General features: G+C 41.5%; 1 protein-coding gene across 1 annotated transcript in view; it reads left to right on the top strand.

Annotated features, from left to right (window-relative positions):
* The window catches only part of SHMT2 (serine hydroxymethyltransferase 2), a 46357-nt gene extending 24659 nt beyond the window's left edge, over positions 1 to 21698 (top strand). Inside the window, exons 6-12 of the mRNA XM_072134912.1 lie at positions 5862 to 5984; positions 9449 to 9588; positions 11344 to 11509; positions 13622 to 13721; positions 13879 to 14034; positions 19686 to 19793; positions 21282 to 21698. Of these exons, the coding sequence (XP_071991013.1) occupies positions 5862 to 5984; positions 9449 to 9588; positions 11344 to 11509; positions 13622 to 13721; positions 13879 to 14034; positions 19686 to 19793; positions 21282 to 21409 (921 nt within the window). The 3' untranslated portion in view covers positions 21410 to 21698. The remainder of the gene's footprint in view (positions 1 to 5861; positions 5985 to 9448; positions 9589 to 11343; positions 11510 to 13621; positions 13722 to 13878; positions 14035 to 19685; positions 19794 to 21281) is intronic.
* Positions 21699 to 24450: the final 2752 nt, after the last annotated feature.

Raw genomic sequence — 24450 nt, 5'->3', positions numbered from 1 at the left:
GTATCAATTGATATCCATCTGTATATAAGTTTTTTATCTGCGAAGCTGCTTGCACACACAGAATAATATCTGCACATTACATTACAGAGAGGGAGCCTTTTCCAGACTCTTGTTGTCTGTCTTCTCTTTATTTGATGAATTCTTTTTATATTGCAGACAATAAAATATGAGGATGGGTACAATAGTCATTCTGTGGGTTTGGACTTCTTCCATTTGAAAGTGTATTGTAGCTTTTTGTTCTCACATTTTTATATTTTGTCAGTGGAGGAATTGATTAGTGACCCAGTATACTGCACCATCTGCAGATCCCGCACAACTGGCTGTGGCAGATTTAGTTTATGGGGAATATTATCTGTATTTAACCACCTCCTCTAAGTATTGTAATCTACTAGTAGCATGTGGTAGAGAAATGCACTGTGATTTCTAACACACATTTTATTATTTTTGTCCATTGTGGTGTTTCTCAGAAATTCCTAGTTTAATCTGTATGCTAATGAGGCAGGTGATGCACCTGGGATGTGCTCTCCTTCCTGGGTGCACCTACTGCCTTATTATAAGCGGATTAAAAGCTATGTTGTAATTCACAGTGCATTTCGCTGCAACATGCTGCCAACCGTTTATAATACATGTTGCTTTTTTCCATCATTGAATTCTAAAGTCTTCCCACAAATGAAACTCATCCCTCATCACAGAGTAACTTCTTAATATTTTTAGCTCTGAAACTCCCCACCTTGATGACATGTGGCGTATCTTCATGTCACATATGTTAAGGATGCATGGAGCGGGCTCATGGACACTGTGCACCTATCACCCACGGGTGACACGCCTATCATTGGTGTTATCCCTCCAACATCCCCCACCGGGGCCTAGCCTTTTTCTTGGGGCCTGGAGACAGCCGGGGCCCGCAGTACCTGAGTGGCTGGCGGTTGCGGCCTATGCACGCTAGTGTCACGGTGCTTGGTATGGGAAACCGGTGGGTTGCCCTACAGCCTGGCAGGTCTCCAGCAGGTGGTGTTGGCAAGAAATGATGAGGGAGAGGCTGCTATAGCGGTTCTCCCTGGGGCAACCCTTTGGTGTCTGGAGTATGAGTCCCTGTGTGGTGGATAGGGTGCCCGTGATGGTGACAGCCGTAGTAGCAGGGACCAGACGGAGGCAGACGTTGAACAAAAATAACTTGCAGTTCTTTATTGGAACCGACAGGAACAGTAGCAACGTGCCTTGACAAATGGTAGAATGCTGGGACTGCAGTTGGAGAGGGAACAAAAGGAATGGATGCAAAGGGCAGGCTGGGAGGTAGCTGTGTCCTAGTAGGATGCTTCAGCTTGTCCTGGAGTGCTTCAGATATCACCCTTAAAGGTAGGATGATACCCCTTTCTCTCACTAACTAGCTCCTCAGAGCTTCTCAGGCAATGAGCTGAGCTCTGGCTGCACTCTGGTCTCCTCTCTACTCTGATCTGAGAGTGAACTCTAGAACTTTCCTGACCAGGGGTTTTATTACTCCCACTGGTCAGGGGGTGGTTCCTCCTCCAATCGCATCCCAGCTTACAGATGCAATACATGAACTGCTGTGATTGGTTAACACATTTTACATCACATTCAACAATTAACTCCTGCCTTACCAGGCAGACTCTACCGCTGCAGTGTTCCCCTGTGTTATGTAGTGACCTGCTGTGGGGTGATCAGACCCTACACAGGCTGCAAGCTACATGGTGGGGCGTATACCCCTCTGCCTTAAAGGGGTTTTCCCACAAACAAAAGTTAGGCCCTATCCACAGGATAGGGCCTAACTTGCTGATCAGTGGGAGTCTCCATCAGCTCCATAGAGATGAATGAAGCGGAACGGTCATGCGTGGCTGTCTGCTCCATTAGTCTGACGGAGTTACGTGGGAACCCTCATTTTCGCGATCTGTGGGGGTCTCAGCACGGAGATCCCCACTGATCAGCAAGTTAAAGGGAACCTGTCACCAGGAGACCCATTTTTAGCACTCCCCCAGTCCCCACAGAGCATAGTACATACACTGCCAAAGTGTTTGTATTAAAAATAGGTTTTACAGAAAAAAAGATATGTTATATTGTACCTTTTCATTAGCATCTGCTGTGTGACTAGGCAGTTGCCAAATGGGAGGGTCTGGATACACTTTGGCAGTGTATGTACTATGCTCTTTGGGGACTGGGGGAGTGCTAAAAATGGGTCTCCTGGTGACAGGTTCCCTTTAAGCCATATCCTGTGGATAGGGCCTAACTTTTGTTTGTTGGAAAATCCCTTTATGTGCCTGGCTATCTCCTTTGGTTTCATAGAATTTAATACAGCAAATATACACATTTTTGTTCCATATATTGAGGCTATATTCACACATGGGGTTTACCTTGCAACAACAATACAACTAAGGAGAGGAGATTTGCCTAATGACATTGCTGTTAACCTCTGTGTTTACAAAAAGTTATTTTAACGCGTGCATTTACATTACGTTAAAATTCAGTTTTGTAAATGCAAATGTTAACAGCAATATTATTAGGCAAATATCTTCTCAGCTGCTGTATTGAGTTTCAAAATGCAAATTGAACACAACATGTGAGTGCAGCCTGGGAGATTCTGGGTTTTGTTTCTATGATTGGATAAAGTTGGACCGCTACCTATCACAACTGGGATCTCTTGTGCTGTAAATAGAGGGCGTCTTGTTACTAGACCAGACCTTTTGGATCCGGTTGGTTCGACTACCTAGACTTCTTGCTAGATAGGCGGCCGAAGAGCCAATCCAGCAAATTGACTAGCCATAGCTATGACTGGCTAGGGTTGTCGGATTAGCTAGTGGTTTGCTGGATTGCTTGTTCGGCAATACACCACGTTCCAAATTATCATGCAAATTATATTTTCCTAAATAGTCGATGCAAATGACCGTCAGTATAATAAAAGTTATCACCCATTAGAGTGTAGCTCAAATTTTATTGAACAAACCTCCCAATGATAATAGTATATTCTTCAAAATTATTCTGCACAGCAGAGTTTCCAAACATTTTATACACTCACCGGCCACTTTATTAGGTACACCTGTCCAACTGCTCGTTAACACTTAATTTCTAATCAGCCAATCACATGGCAGCAACTCAGTGCATTTAGACATGGTCAAGACAATCTCCTGCAGTTCAAACCGAGCATCAGTATGGGGAAGAAAGGTGATTTGAGTGCCTTTGAACGTGGCATGGTTGTTGGTGCCAGAAGGACTGGTCTGAGTATTTCAGAAACTGCTGATCTACTGGGATTTTCACGCACAACAATCTCTAGGGTTTACAGAGAATGGTCCGAAAAAGAAAAAACATCCAGTGAGCGGCAGTTCTGTGGGCGGAAATGCCTTGTTGAGGTCAGAGGAGAATGGGCAGACTGGTTCGAGCTGATAGAAAGGCAACAGTGACTCAAATCGCCACCCGATACAACAAAGGTAGGCAGAAGAGCATCTCTGAACGCACAGTACGTCGAACTTTGAGGCAGATGGGCTACAGCAGCAGAAGACCACACCGGGTGCCACTCCTTTCAGCTAAGAACAGGAAACTGAGGCTACAATTTGCAGAAGCTCATCGAAATTGGACAGTAGAAGATTGGAAAAACGTTGCCTGGTCTGATGAGTGGTGGTGGTGGTGTCATGGTGTGGGGAATATTTTCTTGCCACTCTTTGGGCCCCTTGATACCAATTGAGCATCATTGCAATGCCACAGCCTACCTGAGTATTGTTGCTGACCATGTCCATCCCTTTATGACCACAATGTACCCAACATCTGATGGCTACTTTCAGCAGGATAATGCGCCATGTCATAAAGCTGGAATCATCTCAGACTGGTTTCTTGAACATGACAATGAGGTCACTCTACTCAAATGGCCTCCACAGTCACCAGATCTCAATCCAATAGAGCATCTTTGGGATGTGGTGGAACGGGAGATTCGCATCATGGATGTGCAGCCGACAAATCTGCGGCAACTGTGTGATGCCATCATGTCAATATGGACCAAAATCTCTGAGGAATGCTTCCAGCACCTTGTTGAATCTATGCCACGAAGAATTGAGGCAGTTCTGAAGGCAAAAGGGGGTCCAACCCGTTACTAGCATGGTGTACCTAATAAAGTGGCCGGTGAGTGTAGGTTGTAAGGAACTGAAAATGGTCATTTACTAAATGTGCAGCATTAGGAGGTCACATTCACTGAAATCAAAAGCTATTTCAATCCAAAACATCTTAACAGGCCAAGTTACATCTAACACCCTTCTGTGAGATCACCTTTACAATTCTTGCACCCATTGAACTAATGTGTTTTTGGAGAATTTCTTCTTGAATTTCTTTGCATGATCTAAGAAAAGCCTCCCACAGCTGCTGTTTTGATTAGATTTGCATCCCTCCCTCATAGATATTTTGCTTGATGATACTCCAAAGGGTCTCTATAGGGTTGATGTCAGGGGAAGATGGTGGCAATTGTTATGCTTGTAGCAGACAATGACACAGAGGTATTCTTTGCAGCATGAGATGGACCCACCAACCATCCACTACTTCTTCCATCTAGACCATCCATTGCAAGACACTCATCAGTAAATAAGACTGTTTGCAAATGAGTCTTCATATATGTCTGAACCTCCTAACCCTAATATCAAGCAAAAGATCTATGATGGTGGGAGGCAGTTCACATCAAAGAAATTCAAGCAAAAACTTTCCAAAAACTCACAAGTTCAATGCAAGATGTGAAGAATTGTAAAGGTGATCTCACAGAAGGGTCCTATGTTACATGTAACTTGGCCTGTTAGGATGTTTTGGATTGAAATAACTTTTTGATTTCAGTGAATGTGACCTCCTAATGCTGCTCATTCAACAAATTCAACAATATTTTCAGTTCTTTACAACCTATAGAAACTCTGCTTTGAAACTCTGCTGTGCAGAATAATTTGGAACTGCATTTTGAGTTTTTTAATATTGAAGAATATACTGTTATCATTGGGAGTTTTGTTCAATAAAATTCCATTTATACTGAAACAGATGATTACTTTTATTATACTGTCATTTGCATCAAACATTAAGGAAAATCAGAGAAAATTATAATTTGCATAATAATTTGGCACGTGGTATATGTCCGGGTCTTGTGGCCGAACCCAAATGTGAACGTTGAGTCTGCTCATCTTTACCAATTTAAAGAGCTGATTAAACAATGGTCCTGTGATCTATTCTATTACTGTGCTCCCTCTGCAATGATAGGATTGCCCTTTTTGCAGATTAATGTGGAGTACTTTTAAATCAAAACACTGAACTTTTTTACCTATTTTATTTCTTATAATATAACTCTGCACCTGTCTGGAAAACCTAAGCTATTATTGCTTACGACTTTTCCCCCATCAAAATCAGTGATCTGTATTCTCAGGCTGTAAATATGTCACCTGGAAGACTATTAAATCAATTTTGTTCCGTGATGTCATTCACAACTCCTTCCTGATATTGTGTGTGACTTGCAGCATCCCAGCCATAATGTTCAGTCATTTCTTTCCCTGGTATTTTTTGTGCTTCCAATATTTCGGTTCAGTAGTAGCTGACATACCTTACCTGTCCGTGTGTTCATTAGCCCTCCCGAGCTTCAGCTATGAGGCTGCAGTACTCCCGACTGCCACATACACTCATTTTATTGTCATTGTATTGCTCTGCCTCGTTGCTCACCTTCCATGTCCTATGCTGGTCGTATTGTAAGTGACTGCCCGGCTGATTTTAATTTTTGTTTTATGAAGTTGTCAGTATTGGTATTAGTGGACACTATTGTCCTTAGGTTTTTCCAAACGTTTGTATAGTAACAGTTAAAATTATATGATCCTTCTATTTATACTTATTTTATTTTTAAGCCCACTACTGGATTGATTGACTATGACCAACTGGAGGTGACAGCCCGACTCTTCCGTCCAAAACTCATCATCGCCGGGACGAGCGCCTATGCAAGACTGATTGATTATGCCCGGATGAGGAAGGTAGGTAGAACTCGTGCTCTAATGTGCCAGTGTCCTATAGTTATGTCTGGGCCATTACAGACTTGCCCACTGTATTGCAACTTCTGGGCGGCTCACGAAAAATGGGAAATCTCCTGAAGTCCCAGTAGATGGGGTAAATTTCCCAACGCTGGTGGAATGCATCCGAATCTGCCAAATTTTTAAAATACATGCACACAACCGTTGTTTTCTTCTGTGTGCTATTGTGCGTTACTTTAAAGGACATCTACCATCAGTTTTATTATGGTAGATGTGTCCTTGCAAGACGTTCAGTCATCTTTTCATATAATAAAGAGTTATAAAATTTATGCAAATTAGTCTGGGGAGCTCGGGCTACGTCACCCGAGTGCCTCAAGGAATCTCCTATTTGAACGTATGAACCGCCTGTGACCTGGGAACATCCAAGATTGTATGTTTGTGTTTTGGGGGAATATGGAGCTCCTTGAAAAAAATATATGTTGGGGTCAGCCCAAAAATTCTTGCAGTGCTCTCCCAGAGCAAGGTTGACAATTATAGGTAATTGTAATGCCTAACCTATAGTTTTCCTTGTACTTTATAGCTGTATTGTCATAAGTTCTTTTGGTCTAGCACATTGTAAGAATCTATGGAATGATGCAGGCCCACCAGAAGTCTCTTCTATTATTTTAGTATTGATTGCTCTTTTGTGATTACGTGCATGACCTTTTTCTTGTCTACAATGTTCTTGTAGCACTTTATAAAGTTTTCTGCTGGGGAAATTATTAATTTCCTAGGATAAAAAAAAATCAAACATTAGATACAGTACATATCACTCAGAGAGACCTGGGGAATAGTAATGCTGCTTGTGTAGAAGATGATACATATGTCTAAAAGTATGATTCCACAATATATTATAGGATCTCATAGTTGTAATAGTAGATCTTGGGGCATAGGGATATCATAGGCTGCAAAAAATTTGTGGGAGATTGCGTTTATGCTGGTTGCGTATGTTTGCTAGCCAATCATAGCCGTGGCTAGTTGCGAGGGGCGTCAATTTGCTTGACTGGCTGTTTGTCCGCCAATCTGAAAAAAGTCTGGGTCGCGTGGCCTGCAAACCGAACGTTGGGTCTACTTATCTCTAGTTGTAATATCTGTGAGATATTACAGATCCAGTAATGAGCACACAGATTGGTCACTGGAAAGGAGACCTCATAAATAACCCCAAACCGGGCTCCATTCCCTGGAAAGCAAGACTTTATATAGGAGAAGGGCTTTTTATTCAGAAACTACATTTCCATTTTTTTTGCCTGGAGTAACTTTTTCATGGTCTCCAATGTCTGGATGATTATGTAGAGTGATGGAGCACTAATATGGTTTATTTCTGCTCTTCTCCTCCGCTTCACCCTTTGTGGAAATCCTCTTCCTGAGCACATTAGTAAGACGGGCTCATGTTGATTGGATATCTAGGCTAATATAGTGTGTTTATCAGCAGCGAGTACCTGAGGGACCTGATACATGCTTGTAGACCGCTGCTCCGAAATTCTCATCTGAATGAGACGACAGAAGGTACAGCATCTTGGCTGTGTTAGTCTTTCATTGTCTTGAGACCCTTTGGGTATTAATCATAAGGCAGAAGAAGGATGTTTTAGTTATTTTAAGCAGAGTATTGCCAGTCTGGGCACAAAGGTCTCTGGAGTTTAAATAAGAAAAACCAGAGAAGTCTCATCCTGTGAGCCACCAGACTGCATCTCTCTGGAGACTGAATTAAGATTACGTTTACTGCTGATATAGGGAAGTAAATTTTGGTTTTAATTCTGCAGCGGTAAAACGGGGACAATTGCTAAGTGAGATTCAAGGTACTGATAATGATTATTCTTGAGACTATGGGTGTCATGCAATTGATGATGAAAATGGGTTAAGTCTATCAAAGTTGCCCAATTAGTCCGCTTTATTTTGCATAAGAAAATGAACTGGTTGCTGTGGTTAGTGTCTCTCCAAATCCACCTTTAGAGTAATGTGCGGCAGTTTTCACAAAAATTTAAAATCTGAAGCTTTATCAGGTCCTGTAATAAATTTGTCATTGTTGGAGTCTTCCACTGACGCATTTCAAGCTGTTCCCAGCTCTTACTCGTAGCATTTTAATTATAATTAGATCAACACTGGAAAAGGTACTCTGAGTGTTGTACGCTACCTCATCAGCTGTACTGCCCAGCATGCTGAACCATCTCTCCATGCCCACTGATAGAGCAAGAAGGAGAATATAATTGGAACACTTTAACTGTACGCTTTCTTCACTCGTATAACACATGTACAAAGAATTGAACTTCTATTTACCATATATACTTGTGTATAAGCCGAGTTTTTCAGCACAAAAAATGTGCTGAAAAATGTCCCCTTGGCTTATACACGAGTCAATATACACGAGTCAAGAGTAAAAAATACTCAAAAAAAATAAACTTATATACTCCCCCTCTGGTGGCCCCGATGTGCAGCGGTGCGGACATCGGGGGAGCAGCGCTGCACATCGGGGCCACCGGAGGGTGAGTATATAAGTTTTTTTAATGCTGGGGGCAAACTGCATACCACTGGGGGCAGGCTGCATACCACTGGGGGCAGGCTGCATACCACTGGGGGCAGGCTGCATACCACTGGGGGCAGGCTGCATACCACTGGGGGCAGGCTCCCTTTCCCTATCAAAGATTCGGTGACTCAATGCGGCCATAAGGGGCTTCTGTGATGTACAAGTCCTTTGTGCATTTGCAAGTCCTTTTTTCATGAAAAATAAGACATTATCAGCTGAATGAAGAATGGATACTGCTTCAAGGGGCAGACACCATTGTGTACGTAAGCTTGGGTTAAAACCAATAAATCCATGTGGTCGATTGCTTTTAAATTGTCTGTATGTTGTTTCTATGCACTAACATTTTACAAGTGCTATCCTTCTGCCATACTTTGACTTCTATTTGAGTCTAATATTTTTATTTAGGAGTTTTTAACTGCTGCTATCCTGTGCAGTTGTTTGGGCTCTATTTTTTGCGCTTATACATGACTGTGAATGTGATGCCACATTTACCCAGGTTCCTTTGTAAGTCCAGCTATTACATTTTTATGACTTTTTATGTATGTTGATTGTGTTAATATAGTTCTATTATTCACCACGATTTAAAGGTTCTAGTGTGGTATAGTGCCACAATCCTTCTATATTAGTTATCCATATTCCCTTCACTCTCCAAGGGGTAATACCATAATGCACTACATGGAGACTGCTGTCAAGGTCCATGCAATGCATTAGTCTGTGATGACTGACTAGTCTTCTTCGCTGCCCATATATGCTGTGCATAGGGTTTGATTTCAATAATACACTCATCCATACAGGAGGGAATGCAGATACCTTTTACCATGGGTAATTGGGTTTTTTTAACCAAAATGGCAATTCAAGACAGGAGTTTAGTTCTTATGGACCTTTCATGATCTCTTCCTACTTCCAGGTATGTGATGAGGTGAAGGCTATCCTGTTGGCTGATATGGCACACATCAGTGGTCTTGTAGCTGCAGGCGTTATTCCATCTCCTTTCGATTATTCTGATGTGGTCACCACAACAACTCACAAGACCCTCCGAGGAGCCAGGTAAAGACAATTACAATGTGAAGTTAAGGATCTAGATAAGTTTACCAGTAAAATTAGGTGATGGTGCTGTGTAAAGTGGCAGGACCCTTCTATGAGTTTTGGGATCAGTAGGGCTCCTAATGCCTGGACCTTGGTGATCATACACTTATCACATATATTTTGGGTAGGTAATAATTTATAACACAAGAAGAAGTTGTTCCTTTAATTGGGGCTCAGTTGCTGTCTGTGTTGTGGTTCTGCCATGAATATACATGAAGTGAAATGCTGTCTTGTGCATTGCATGGCCATGGTCTAGTGCCAGTCGCTAACTGTAGAGATGACCTAACGTCCATCCTGTTGTCTCTACACAGCCAGCAATTTATGTGTTCGTAAAACAGACTTGCCGTATATACTTGCAAAAATGTGCTGAAAAGCCCAAACTCGGCTTATATTCTAGTAAAAAAAAAAAAAAGTCAATGCGCCCCTTTCCAACACCCCACCATCCGCCCACAGGTCATCTCTGCGATCCGTCCAGCAGCGGCTGATCCGTGCGACGTCAGCCATAATATTGTTTGTGCCGGCAGTAATCTGGTGGTAGATGTCCTTCAGGGTGCAGTCACACGTTCAGTTATTTTAGATGCCGTTTTCGATGCCCAAACAATGAATGGACTAAAAGTCAGAGGAGGAGCAGCACCTTTAAATTATTTGTCTCAACCCATTATCATCCACACCTGTTTTTGGCTTCAAAAACTGCATCTGAAAAGCTGAATGTGTGGACGCACCCCCAACCTTTAGAATCTACTGGTTGAAGTAACCCTATAATGTAGGGGATTTACAGGGGGTTGTCGAGTTAACTGATCGCACAACGATTGACACCCGTATGTGGTTAATTTTTTCTCAAATGCTACAGGGCAACCAGCTGGGCAGGAAGTAGTTTTGAATTTTTTATTTTTTTTTGTGGACCTGAAATACTTTTCATTATAAAATCAGAAACATTTATTTTGGAAACTGCACAACCTCTTTATATGTTATCCCAGGGAAGCAAAGACGAAATCCATTGTCTTGTTACCTGGAAGCTGCGAGCAGTCCTGGCAGCTCTCCTCGGTGTAGATCTTCTTCTGCAGTAATATCTTTATTTATTTGCTGGCTTATAACAAGAATGGATTCTAATAATAAAAGGTAGCAGGAGTTTGCTGTCAGCGATGTGCTACCCGGTACGTTCAGATATAATGTGGAGGAGATGGTGAGAACACTGGCAGCATTTCTTCCTGCTGGTCTCTTCACCTTCCAATCAAAGCAATTAACAAACAGGTCTCAGCACACGTATGTCTCTGCCCTCACCTCCCCTGGTTTTTTCTGATCTTCGGAGGTTTACTTTATTATTATTTTTTGGCACCTCTCTTGCTTCCGTCAGTTTCACGCCCTGGAGTGAAGCGCGAAGCTGGAAACTGTGTGAAACTGAGCAGCAGGACTCCTCAGTCCTCACGCTGGGCTTCATTCACCCTTTCTCCGCTCCTGAGATCTGCTGCATGCAACCTACTGCTCTTACTAAATGCCTGATATCTGCCGAGCAAGGAAAGTGGAAAAGCAGACTGCGGGGCTGAGCCTGATGTAGAGGTGTGGGAGAAGAGTGACATAACCTTCTGATAATAAATTTACTGCTAGTTCTGATCATTACAGTATATTCATGATTTGTATTGTTTTACTAAACTAAATCACTATCACATATGAGACTCACAAAGTAATCAAATAACAATGTTTTTTTTCTTACATTAGATCTGGACTGATATTTTACCGTAAAGGTGTAAAATCAGTGGATAAGAAAACTGGAAAAGAAATTCTCTACAACTATGAAGATAAAATCAACTTTTCAGTTTTCCCCTCAATCCAGGGCGGCCCCCACAACCATGCCATAGCCGCAGTAGCTGTAGCATTGAAGCAGGTGAGACTTTAGGAGGTTAAAGGGAACCTACCATCACGGATCTACCTATAAAGGTAGATCAGTCGGTAGGTGCATCTATAGGACGTGAGGATAGCCCTTTTAGGGGGCTAATCCTCACGTCCCCGCAATATTTTACCAACTTTTACTTTGCTAATATGTCAATTTTGTGAAGAGGCTACTGAGATGTGGAGTAACTGGAGTTGAGGCTACACGGCGCGGCTACTTCACGCCCCAGTAGCCTCTTTGACCCTCCTACCAGAAGTCTTTGGCGCGCCGCGACTCCGCAGTCACTTGTACGAAGAGCTGCAGACTTCTGGTAGGAGGGTCAAAGAGGCTACTGGGGCGTGAAGTAGCCGCGCCGTGTAGCCTCAACTCCAGTTACTCAACGTCTCAGTAGCCTCTTTACAAAATTGACATATTAATGAAATAAAAGTTAGTAAAATATTGCGGGGACGTGAGTATTAGCCCTTAAAAGGGCTATCTTCACTTCCTATACATCATCAGTCAAACATTCCTGTCCATAAAATGGACGTGACATAATGATTGCACATGGACAGAGATCACGTGGCCCTCCATTTGCTGCCGTCATTACGAACATTTGTTTGAATACAGAGACCGGCGCTGTCACTCCAACAACCGCCGCACATGTACTACAGCAGGAGTTTCGGGCTGTAGAAGCCGCGTATCTATGGTTGGGACTGCACCACCAGCCTCTGTATAGATACTAAGTCTGGTAGTGACTGCCAGTTAGAGGGGAGTATAAGGGTGATTCCACACGTGGCGTTTTTGGTCCGTTTTTAAGCATGTTTTTAGTCCGTCTAAAAATGTGTGCATTTTCAAAATGCATCTGTTTTTGATCCCTTTTCCCAATTATCTTAATAAATAAACAGGTTGTAAGCAGCCAAAAGCATGGTAAACGGTCAAAAACTGTAAAAAAAACGGATGTGTTCTCAAAAACAGATGCGTTTTTAAACGGACTGAAAACTCATGCTTAAAAACGGACCAAAAACGCCATGTATGGCATCGCCCTTAATAATAATTAACACAGGTTATGCAGCGCTGCACAGAGCTTGCCAAATCGGTCCTTAGAGCCCTTATTATATTTACAGTGCCCCATCCATATATTAATTATTTTCTTCTTTATTTCAAGACAGCCACCCCTCCCCCAAATGCATTTATCACAGTTCTGCTGCTACTAACACAGCTCTTCAGAACTGCCATTAACATTTTTGATTGTGGAGTGTATTGGGCGGTCCTGCTAAGTCATGTCTTTGTAAATTCCTATTTTTTTAGAGCCAGTTTTATGATTTTTGAGTTTTCTTATGTTTTCTATGATGCAGTTGCCATCTACATTAAGTATTCCCCTTCAGATCCATATGCAGTGACCTGGTATATGTGGGCTATGTGAATACTTGCCCATACTGATGTTTTACAGTGTAGACCTTTCTTTTTAATAAACCTTTTCCTTGTGAAATGGAGTAGCAGTTTCTAGATTGTGAAGCACCTGCTGGCCGCTAACCACAGAGCAGGTGATTCCAATAGGAAATGCAGTTATTAATCACATTGTGACAGCGCCCGGGAATACTGCAGAACCACAACAACCGCCTCACCCTGAGAAACTATTAATTGCTGACTATAGGTACAACTAGGAGCCTTGTCTTAAAGGCAGTGGCCATTTTTCTTTAAGATAATAAATAGATGTAGTAAGAAGGAATCTTAAGCTTCTACGTTGTGATGCCAACTATGATTGTATTGCTCGTTCTGGATATCCATGGGGGATGAACAAATGACAAAATCTGAACTCAAAAATGTGTGTATCGGCTATGTATGCAATTCTGCATAAAATAAAAATTACAGAATTGTGCTGATACGATGTTGCGGTTCTAACTATTTATTTGCACAAATTCCAACTTTTCTTCAAAACTAGGAAGCATTTGTGTCCCTGACTATGAAGTTGGATGGGTGACCTCCCATGGGTTGCTATTTCTGAAGCTTTTATGTTGTGCTCACATTTTTTACGCAGTTTGTGTAACTCTATTTCTGTGTCTTGTTTCTCTCTCTGTATAATGTTGGGGATGAATTAACTTGAGTTGAATCTTTTTGAACCTTCAGGCCAGTTCTCCAATGTTCCGTGAATACGCTGGGCAGGTCCTGAAAAATGCCAAGGCCATGGCGGCCTCCCTCCTCAAGAAGGGTTACACGCTTGTGTCAGGTAATGCGACCATCAGCCTATGTTTCCTTTTATAATGTGTCATATCTATAGTGACGTGCATCTGGACTGGGTTGGGAGGCAATCAATTCTGTGGTATAAATTTGCTTTAAAAAAAAAGGATTTTTTAAAATTGCTTATATTTTTCTTTTCTCCACAGGTGGTACTGATAACCATCTGGTTTTAGTAGACCTGAGGCCCAAGGGTCTGGATGGAGCCCGAGCAGAGAGGGTGCTGGAACTTGTGTCTATAACTGCCAACAAGAACACATGTCCTGGAGATAAGAGCGCTCTCACTCCTGGTGGCCTAAGGCTGGGTACGTCATTGTAATCCCCCACATTCTGTCGCTCGGTGCTGCTGTGTGTATTCCTGAATAAATGCAACAGATTTGACGCACCTTTTAAAGGGAACTTGAAATGAGAACTTTGAAATTATAAGTAAAGTGTAATAAGTTATGTGGGAGGAGAGCGTGGCAGTGAAGTCAAGCTCTCCTCACACCAGAATACCCCCTCTAGGATAAACATTAATTTACTCGCCTGGAGTTTGGTGAATGATTTAAATCACAGTAGGTGGGGAGAGCTTGACTTCAGTGCTGAGCTCTCCACAACTTTATACAGTGAATTTCCATCTCGGTCTAAAGTTCATTTTCTGGATGATGTCGCCACACTTGGCCATTAAGGAAACATGATATAAAGTCCATACATTGGTACCCCTGTACCACTGACCGCATTAAAAAGTTTTAAATACAAGGAAATCAACCTCAAAGCAACCATCAAAATCAAGCATTGATAAACTAAGAACATTTACTAATAGATTCAGACACAGTTACTGTGGGGAATCTTCCTATATTTGTTATCCACGGCGTCCTTCCTTCTAAAATGAAAGCTTAAAATAATGCCAATGAGCAGGAGAGCCTCTAGAGTGCATTACCAGAGGCCCTCCAAGCTGAAGATTCACAGCCTACTACAATGTGCAAGGAGCACTTCCCACTCCCACTGTGAGCTGAAACTTCCTGTGCTGCAGTGAGATAACATTAGGGAGGTGGAGGTTTCAAACAGGAACAGAGGGTGGAGGGTGAAACAGTCTTACAGCCTGTGAACCTGCAGCATGGAGGGGCGCTGGCAACTGCCCCAGTAGCCTCTCAGACTCATTAGTGTAATTTGAAAGTTGATTTTAGAAGGAACGACCATGGATAACAAATCTATAAGGAGATTACCACAGTTACAGTGCCCAGATCTATGAGTAAGTGTCCCTGATGTGCTTGATTTTGAAGTAAGGAGACTATACTATATAGGTCATATGTTATACTTTTGCTGTTTTTAGATCCAACTAAGTTCCGACTAATATTTTCAGAGATTTTTTCACTTCTTACTTTGGCTTCTAAACCAGCAAAAATGTAAATGTCAAAGTGTATAAAAAGGCATTTTTGCGCAAGGTGTAACGACTGTCAAAGATTTTTTATAACCCATGAAACAGGAATTCTGAATCCAGTTTCTTAAAACTCTGCATTGTGCAATTCCTCTTTTCCATCCTGGAAACTTACTTATAACCTGACACCTGGTTGTTACATCTTGAATATAGAGGGGATCCCTAAACAGTCTGTCATTGTCGCCACATTTTGGACAACAGCAGGATATGTAGGGGCGTGCGGTATTGCACGTTGGCCATTTGTTCATACATCTCTAGAAGGAATAATGCAGGGATCACACAAGAGGTTTAGGAAAAAATATTTGAAATTTGTCAGACTTGAAAATACAATTAGTCGGAATAAGTGACAGTTTCTCTAAACGATAACTTTGTCACTTGTTGATTTTTGTGGTTTATTTTTCCTGCAGATGATCTTGGGGGACTGATGGCCACGAATTTCCCATATTAAAGCCCTTTTTTTACCAACCTAGATTTCTCTCTCCCGACCTCTCTAGTGTCTCCAGGTGTCGCTCAGTAGATGAGTAATATGATGGTCGTCTCACTGAATGGACGCCTTTTCTGCATTGTACACATTTTAAATGATAAAAGCGAAATTAGAAGTAATTATTACTTGCATCTGGACAGATGTCACTGTTGTACCAAACAAGAGGAAAAAAAAGAGACTACAAAACGGAGCAGTCTCTGTAATTTTCCCCTGGGGATTTTGGCGATCTAAACATAAATCTCGTACATGCTTTTAATAGTTGTAATTGTTCATAAGACGCTGCAGTTATCATCCATCTGCTGAATTCATCCAAGTAGCAATTACGGTTTCACATAGCCAACTCAGCAAAGTGGAGACGCGCAGTCCTTGAAACATAGACAAGGTACAATTACGTAGTGAGTGCTGGAACACTTGACTTATGTGACACCTGCTTAACAGGTGGCTGGGGTATACGTAAAATGTCCTTATGTCTATATATGTGCCTTATATACTGGATTTAGAAAACAAACAATGTTTTCTAAAGGTGTTTGTAGGGAATTGGTGACATAAAACCTTTTTGTCCCCTGTTTAACCCCTTAGCGAACTGTGACGTAATAGTACGTCACAATGCCATTAAGGGAGTATGAAGAGGTCTCACGGTTGAGCACTCTTCATACATAGTTGGTTGCATAACAAACAGCCCCTGTTAACACCCATGATTGGTTTTGGCACTGATCGTGTGGGCTAAGCAAAGGTTAGCCTGTCCGGTGCCATCCCACAGATCGCACAAATTGTTGAAGGCTAATGTTTGTTATGATACTGTAGATATCAGAAAACTTTGTTGCATCCTAATATGTGTGCACATACACTACCAATGCCTACGCCTTGATGGGTCAGAGCTGTTTTGGCGGCATGAGTGGGCTTTAAAGCGTAACTCTTAAATTATAAAGATTAGCAAATTGGAATATGTGATTTTGCCCTACAAAAACAAACAGAACGATTCCAATATAGTGCTGTTGACCCTATATCTTTCCAAAGTTATGATATTTTCTGTTCTGAAAGTGTTAAAGTGTTTGACAAAAATGTTTCACACCGGTGGTGAAATGGACAGAATCTAACCTTCTCTGAAGCCGAGTCCAATTCAGTCTGCCCGCAGTTCCCATGATATCTTGTGTTCTCTCATGAAGTAATTGAGCAGTAAATTCAGTGATATTCCTACAGGTAAATCCAGTGAACACTGTATAGTGAACACACAGGATGTATAAGGTGACCATCCTGGTAGCTTCCATCACATGGAGGAGCAAGGAACATGTAATAAGTACAGGCAGTCCCTGGGTTACATACAAGATAGGCTCTATAGGTTTGTTTTTATCAATTAAGCTTCATTACAGACACTTTACAGCTGATTGTTGCATTCTGGGACTAAAGTAAAGCATTCGGAGCGCTTCACTAGAGGTTGGAGTGGGCAGAGGAGTTCATCTTTAACTAGTGGTTGTTTGTAAGTTGGGTTTTATTAAGTAGGGAACCACCTGTAGTAGAAATCGTAAAACAAGTAAAACAGTTAAATGAAGTTTATAGTCTGTGCTGCATGAGCACTAAGTGTTATCTAAGTGTTATCATCTCTGCACAGAGCTCATAGTGGGGAAGGGGAGCAGCATGAGGTGCAGAAAGAGACTAGGAAAGTTCTATAGAATCACAGACTGGGATAAAGGGAATGATAGGAAATGGGGGAGATCTTGTACCTCACTATTCTGTGTAGGAGACCTCTGTATCCATAGCACCTAACACATTCAGCTCTGCTACATACACAGAGAGCACAAGGGGCATAACTTGCGGGGATGCAAAGGGTGCAGTTGCAACTGGGTCCATTTGGTGTCTTTCCTATATAAGGAGACTTGTACTATAACAATACATTTTATTAGGGGCCTAGCATACATTTTGCTCTGAGGCTTTGTAGCTTCAAATTATGCCACTGAAGAGCACAGTCACATGATCTCTCCCTCCTCCCTCCTTTGTGAGCAGGGAGCAGCAGTCCCTCCCCTCTTTCACTCTGTAGCTTGTTTATACATGTAAAGTTCATAAGCGTAACCAGACAGGAGACCCAGCTATCATAGAGCCAGGCTAAACTGAGGAGGGATAGAAAAGAAATTACTGGATAGGTAACAAAGAGAATAGGCAAAGTTGTTCTACATTGATGGAAAAACTTGCGCTTTTGATGTTATGCTTGAATGTACAGCACTAGAGATGAGCGAGCACTAAAATGCTCGAGTGCTCAATACTCAAGTCAAACTTGGGAGACTCAAGCATTTTTCAAGGGGACCAATAAAATGTGTAATTTTATTGAGAAATAAGGAAGTTAGTCCTGTTTCTTCCTTTTTTTTTTTTAAATGGAATATTTGTGGAACTTCAAAAAGGAGAATGACCCGTGTTAAACATCTGCAATGTGTTCTTCACACATATTGTTCTTCACATACTATTGTGAAGAACACCTTTCTGCACTAATGTCTACTGATAAGTTCGCAGATGTACGGAAACATCTGCAATGTGTTCTTCACTGTGTTCACTGTGTTCTTCACTTAAATGATCCTTAATGATCCTTAAATGATCCTGTGTTCACTGTGTTCTTCACTGTGTTTCCTTAAGTGAAAGCTCGTTATCGAGCAGGCGAAATACTCGTCCGAGCAACGAGCTGTTTTGGGTACGCTAATACTGGAACGAGCATCAAGCTCGGACTAGTATGCTTGCTCATCTCTATACAGCACCATTGAATTAATAAATAAATATAATAAAATATGTCATAGTTGCTGGAGATAACTTTTCCTCTCTACAAGGCCTTGTAAGAATCCGCTCACATTGTGTTACAATTGACTTATAGAATGGGAAAGTTCCTGGCCGAAATGTCAAATGTATTTATAAGGTGAAATTCATTCAATAAATGCCAAAAGCCTATTCTTTCGCCATCTGTCAAACTTTTTTTTTACCATTTTATACAGAGTTATGCTTTATGCACGGAGACGTGTGGTGTTTGCAGCCTGTTTGTCATTGGAGGGTGAATAGCACTTAATTACAAAAGAAGAAGACCGGCAGGAATAGGACCTGCTCTATATTTTGCAGCCCAGACTGTTGGTTCATGCACAGAGACAGGATCCCACAGCATGAACCCAATGAAAGTAATGGGGCCGTGTTCTAGCTACAGAAAGAACCGCAAGCACAAGCTCCTAAAACGCATTCATAAGGCCCTTCTCATTTAAACCATATGTTTTTAGTGCAGGAACACTGGATATATCAGCCCATGATTAGTGTTATAGTCTCTTGTAGTGTTGATTTATCTACCAGCCTTTGTTAGATGTCTCGTGAGACTGATGTAAGAATTCAATACTGATTTTGACTACATTTTCCTTAATTCTGACATCTGTAAAATAAAGTCCTATTGTGGTCACATGACTAATCTGTTTTGTATACATGACCCAGTATACACTGGCTAATATTGAATTATTTAAACCCCCCTCCACATTGCACATCTTCAACCCGAAAAATAAAGCATGTAAGCCATGTTGCATGTTTTGCCACGATTGTTTGCTGCCTGTGGAAACAGGATGTCTGTCGGGTGGATACCATGGCCTGCACACCTTGTACAGAACGGTAGTCATAATTTATAAATATGATGCAAGGACTTCCTGTTAGCAAGTAATTGTATTGGTTGATCGGTAAATCTGCCCCTACTTATATATTAGTAGGGAAAAGCTGCGTACAGATGTGCAGCCTTAACACTATATAGATAAGGGTTCATTCACACCTCCTCCCTCCATAGAGAACAGCGGCGCATGGCAGCACATTCGCAGAATGATGGAGCATGCTCTATCTTTTTGCGGTGTGTGGTGCAGATCAGTGCCACATGTGTGGCACCGTACTGCCGCCGGGCCGCCATTGCCGCATGTACGTCATCATGAACGGCCGTGTGAATGAGCCCTAAGAGTGTAGTGTTCCAGCGGTAGTCTATCCTTTATATATACAAATGAATATATATTGTACGAAGCTCTTAGGAATATTTATCTCATTGTCCTTCTTTTCTTAAGGTGCCCCGGCCCTCACCTCCCGCAATTTCAGAGAGCCTGACTTTGAAAAAGTGGTTGATTTTATTGATGAAGGGATCCAGATTGGACTTGATGTGAAGAGCAAGACAGGTGGGTGATAATGTGTATAAATAGCAGGTTATATAGTCCTTGGAAACTATAGGACTATTGTCTTTCTGAAGACTGTATAGATTGTGTCAAAATTAAAAGTGACATTTAAAGGGAACCTGTCACCAGGGATCTCATTTTCACTAAAGACAGGTTACATAAGCCCATCACAACTGCAGTGCAAATCTGCCTTTCTGCCTTTTCTAAGCATTTGCATTACAGTATAATTGTGTGTTATAACTTACCTTGCACCCTCACAAAATCCTGGGGTAAGCACAGGGGCTGAACTTTGGTTTGGATGCATTTCAAAAAACAACATGCGCCTTGTCTGTGCTACTCACTCGTCAGAACTTAGCCCCCACCTTTGTGCTCCTGTATAGCTCCACCTCCTGCTCCTTCTCAGAGGTCACAGCCTGGTCAACCTGACATCAGTGGTGGATGGACAGGCTGTACAGGAGCAAAAAGATGGAGGCAGCTTGCAGTTCAGACAAGTCACATGTTGTTTTTTGAAATGCATCCAAACCAAAGCCCAACCCCTTTGACTACCCCAGGATCTTGTTAGCGTGCAAGAGTAAGCTATAACACACAATTATATTGTTATGGTCATGGGCTTTTACAATCTGTCTTTAGTGAAAATGAGGTCCCTGGTGACAGGTTCCCTTTAACAAAATGATAGAGACATCTATTTTAGAGATATTTTGATTGCAATCAAATGTGTACAATAATCATGAACTTAAACTGTCAACTAATCTGTAGTCCACTCCATATCACTGTTTCTGGACTTCTTATATGACTTGTAGTCTTCATCACCCAGCCCCTCATATTCCTATGCTAAGAGTCGTTGCAGCCTCCTTTGACTTCTAGGCTTCTGGTTCAGTAACATCACATGACATTTCTAGGTCCCTATCTATCTGAGGAGCAGACAATCCATGAACCAGTCCAAGCTGCAATTTAGAAGTAGAATCTGCTATGAGGTGTTTTTGCATAGACAAGGAATCGTGTGAGAATATTCTATTAAGAAAAACAATTTCATTGAGTGATTACTGGATGAAAACCTAAACACTTATACGGCCAAGAAGTACAGTAGTTTCTAGGCTCTTACAGGTCATTGGAAACCACGTTCTCCTAGAACAACAAATTATTCTGTGGGAAACCAAACAACTTGACGCATGTTCCACGTGAGCTCCGGAAGTGGTTGGCCTCTTGTAATCTCCTCTTCTGTTTTTCCTCAGTATCTACGTGATACTTTGTCTTGGGATAATTACCATCCTTACAACTCATTTCCTGCACTTTAGCATGTGAAGGCAGTCACCGAAAATTCATGCAAAAATTTTGTTAGTCTAAAAGGAAAAAGTCTAATCTCTGTAGATCAGGGAGGCCTTCTCAAAATCTGTTGATTTGGAGATGTTTTATTGTTGATGCGTTCTAGGTTTATTCACTTGTGAAAGCTACTAACATTTATATTCACTTGCTTTTTTTTAATATTTTTAGCCAAACTACAAGACTTCAAGAATTTCCTTCTGGAGGACAAGGAAACCGTGCAGCGTATTGCCGATCTCCGGCAGCGTGTCGAGAAATTTGCCCGTGCCTTTCCTATGCCAGGGTTTGAGGAACGTTAAATCGTTACTTTCTGAGAGGAAGGCTACTTTCTTTTGCCCTCTTTATCCTGTCTGTATCTTTTACTATGGACATGCTTCTCCGTTACCTACTATGCATTTCTCATTCTCCAAACTTTTTTCTACTCTTCTATTTTTGTCTGATGCAGACTCTTTCCAGCAGTTTCACTTTGCTGTGTGATAGCCGGATATAGGACCATATAAACAGACAGTGTTGCCACAGCGGAGAATGTTTTGGTGGCATCTGTAGACTTCCGTTTCTAGTGGCTGTCAATAAAAGCAATAACATCCATTGTGTGGACTCCATTCCCATCTTGAACTCACTAGCAAGTACCACCTCAGTCATTTTGTTACTTTTTTCTACCTACAACATAACAACCTCATCTTCTTGTTTGTGACATTTTGCAGTATTTTTAGTTATTTTATATAATTATTCATGAAGAACATTTATCGCATAGACCTCTGTTATTGTGTCTTGTAGACTAAAACGTAGTGTACCTCCAGTGAAACTTAAAACCTTCAAGGTATAGTTCACTCCCCATGTACAATAACCTTTAAGCCTTTTCCTTCAAAGCTTGGCCATTATTCTCTAAATGTATAATATGTAATTTGATAAAAAGGAATGCTATATTACCATAAAGCTTTATCCCAGTCCTGCTTGTGCTGTGTTCAAGGCCTCTACCTTAACAAATTCGGCACCACCTTGACCCTTCCATAATATAGAGCAGTGTTGGCGAACCTATGGCAAGGGTGCCAGAGTTGGCACTCTTAGCCCTCTCAGTGGGCACTCAGGCTGTTGCCCCAGCACAGAATTCACCAGACAGGACTTGACGGATCCTCCTGCAAACCCAGGTAGCCCAGGACGTGAAGCATCTGGATCTACCTGAGACTGCAGGAAGATAAGGTGTTGGCATGGTCAGATTATCATTGGAGCCATTGAAGCTCCTGCTCTTGGCCCCACAATTCTTCCTGTTCAGGAAAGCTCCAATGGCAATTCTTCCACCTTCTGTCAATGATATTGGTGTTCTCAGGACCGTTAAAAGCTGTGGTATAGCACGAAGCAAGCAGATTTTAATAATTTAATGCTAGAATTGCTGTGATGACACTTTGCAATAAATAAAGTGGGTCTGGTTTGCATTTTGGGCACTCGGTCTCTAAAAGGTTCGCCATCACTGATATAGAGGCTCCCTGCTCCATTGGCGCCAATGCTCCTGTAATCACAGCACTTTATTTGCCATTGGGTTGCCTCTATAGAGACACAAACCACTTGTAAATCACTGTTTGGTTAAGATATATACAAAGTAAAAGCGGTTGAAGCATTTTCTTCCATTGACTTGCGTGAAACAAGCCATAGCGTGTGTAGTCCGTTTTTTGAATGGACAGAACATGGCTGCACTACCTGTTAATGGATCAGTACCTACAGTACAGCGGTTATTTTAAAGTACCATGTGAAAGATCTGTTAATGAGTAGAACTTTTTTTAATGGATCACCCATAGACTATGAAGTAGAATATAGTTCATGAGGGTCCTTGAAAAACTGATGCAAGTCGGCTGGGAAAAAAACGAAAAAGATGTTAATGTCCATTTATCACTACCAAATTTTGCAACAATTCTGTGCAGGTATCTTGAGGGTGCTGTCAGACGGAGTGCTTGAACTCCGTTTGGAGACTGAATCAAAGTGCGCAGGTGTGTGTCATGGGCCAATCGCATATGTATTACTATGGGAACGCATATGATCAGCAACCAGCACCATGTCTTGTATTGTCTTAAATAGCCGGTGCTGGTTACTGCTAGCATAGCATAGAAACAATCTGGCCAAGCCCCACCAGAGTTTATGCTGATTTTAATGAAGATGTCCTCCTGCCAATAGACTACAATGTAAATAGAATGCATGTAAAAATCCACAAGGATGAAAAAAAAGTGATAAGACCATTATTCGTTTTCGGCATTGAGAAGCAATTTCCACTCAGAAAAAATATGCATTGTCTAAATTAATAATCTTTATATAGCGCCATACAATCCTGTAGTGCTCTACAGAATACGTGACTTTTCCCAGTCACACTCACTTTAATGTACATTATGATTATTAATGTACATGATTTTTCCACATTAAAATCTGGTCATAATCCACAGTGTGTGGTGATACCCTAAGTGTTTTATATACCATTACTTGTCAATGTATGGCATTCCAGAAACTTCAGCAGAATAAGCGAATAACGGCAGTCCCCTACTTACGGACACCCTACTTACAGACGACCCCTAGTTGTGACCTCTGGTGAAGCTCTCTGAATGCTTTACTATAGTCCCAGACTGCAATGATCAGCTGTAAGATGTCTGTAATGAAGCTTTATAGATAATCTTCAGTCCCATTACATCAAAAATTTTGAGACTCCAATTGTCACTGGGGCAAACAATTTTATAAAATATACAGTTTCGACTTGCATACAAATTCAACTTAAAAACAAACCTACGGAACCTATCTTGTACATAACCCCGGGACTAACTGTAACATACTATTCAATTTCTCTAATTTTGAGTTGCAATTTAAACCTAATGGGATATACTAAGAGGGTTTTTCGAAGGTATCCCTGGAGGTACGCTTTAAATCAGGTTATTGTTCTCTTGAGTATAATCAGTCACAGTAGAGTAGATATAACTAGTGCCAATGTTATGTGTTGTATGTGACAACTTCTGTATATGTGAAGCTGATTTAATAATTGGCTAATAATTACCTCTAGAGTGCTATGCTAACACGCACCAGCGGGTGCTAATTCGCTAATATAAGAATTCCTGCTCTTCTCACCCTCTCTTGTCTCGGCACCTTAAGTGACAGAACTCCTGACAGTGACCGGGATGCTATTCTTTATATGGTGTTCTCAGATCTGTCAGACTTCTATATGTATCCTACACCTTTTTATAAAGTGAAGCTTCCAGGCAGGATAACGCAACGCAAAACCCGGTAGTGTTTTTTAGAAGATGGGGAATGAAGTCATCTGTTCCCTTCCAGATAATATGCATAAAGAATGGAGCAATAATTAATACAC

This window comes from Engystomops pustulosus, chromosome 2 (assembly GCF_040894005.1).
Source record: "Engystomops pustulosus chromosome 2, aEngPut4.maternal, whole genome shotgun sequence".
In the NCBI taxonomy this organism is placed as follows: Eukaryota; Metazoa; Chordata; class Amphibia; order Anura; family Leptodactylidae; genus Engystomops; species Engystomops pustulosus.
This window is presented reverse-complemented; position numbering and strand designations above follow the sequence as displayed.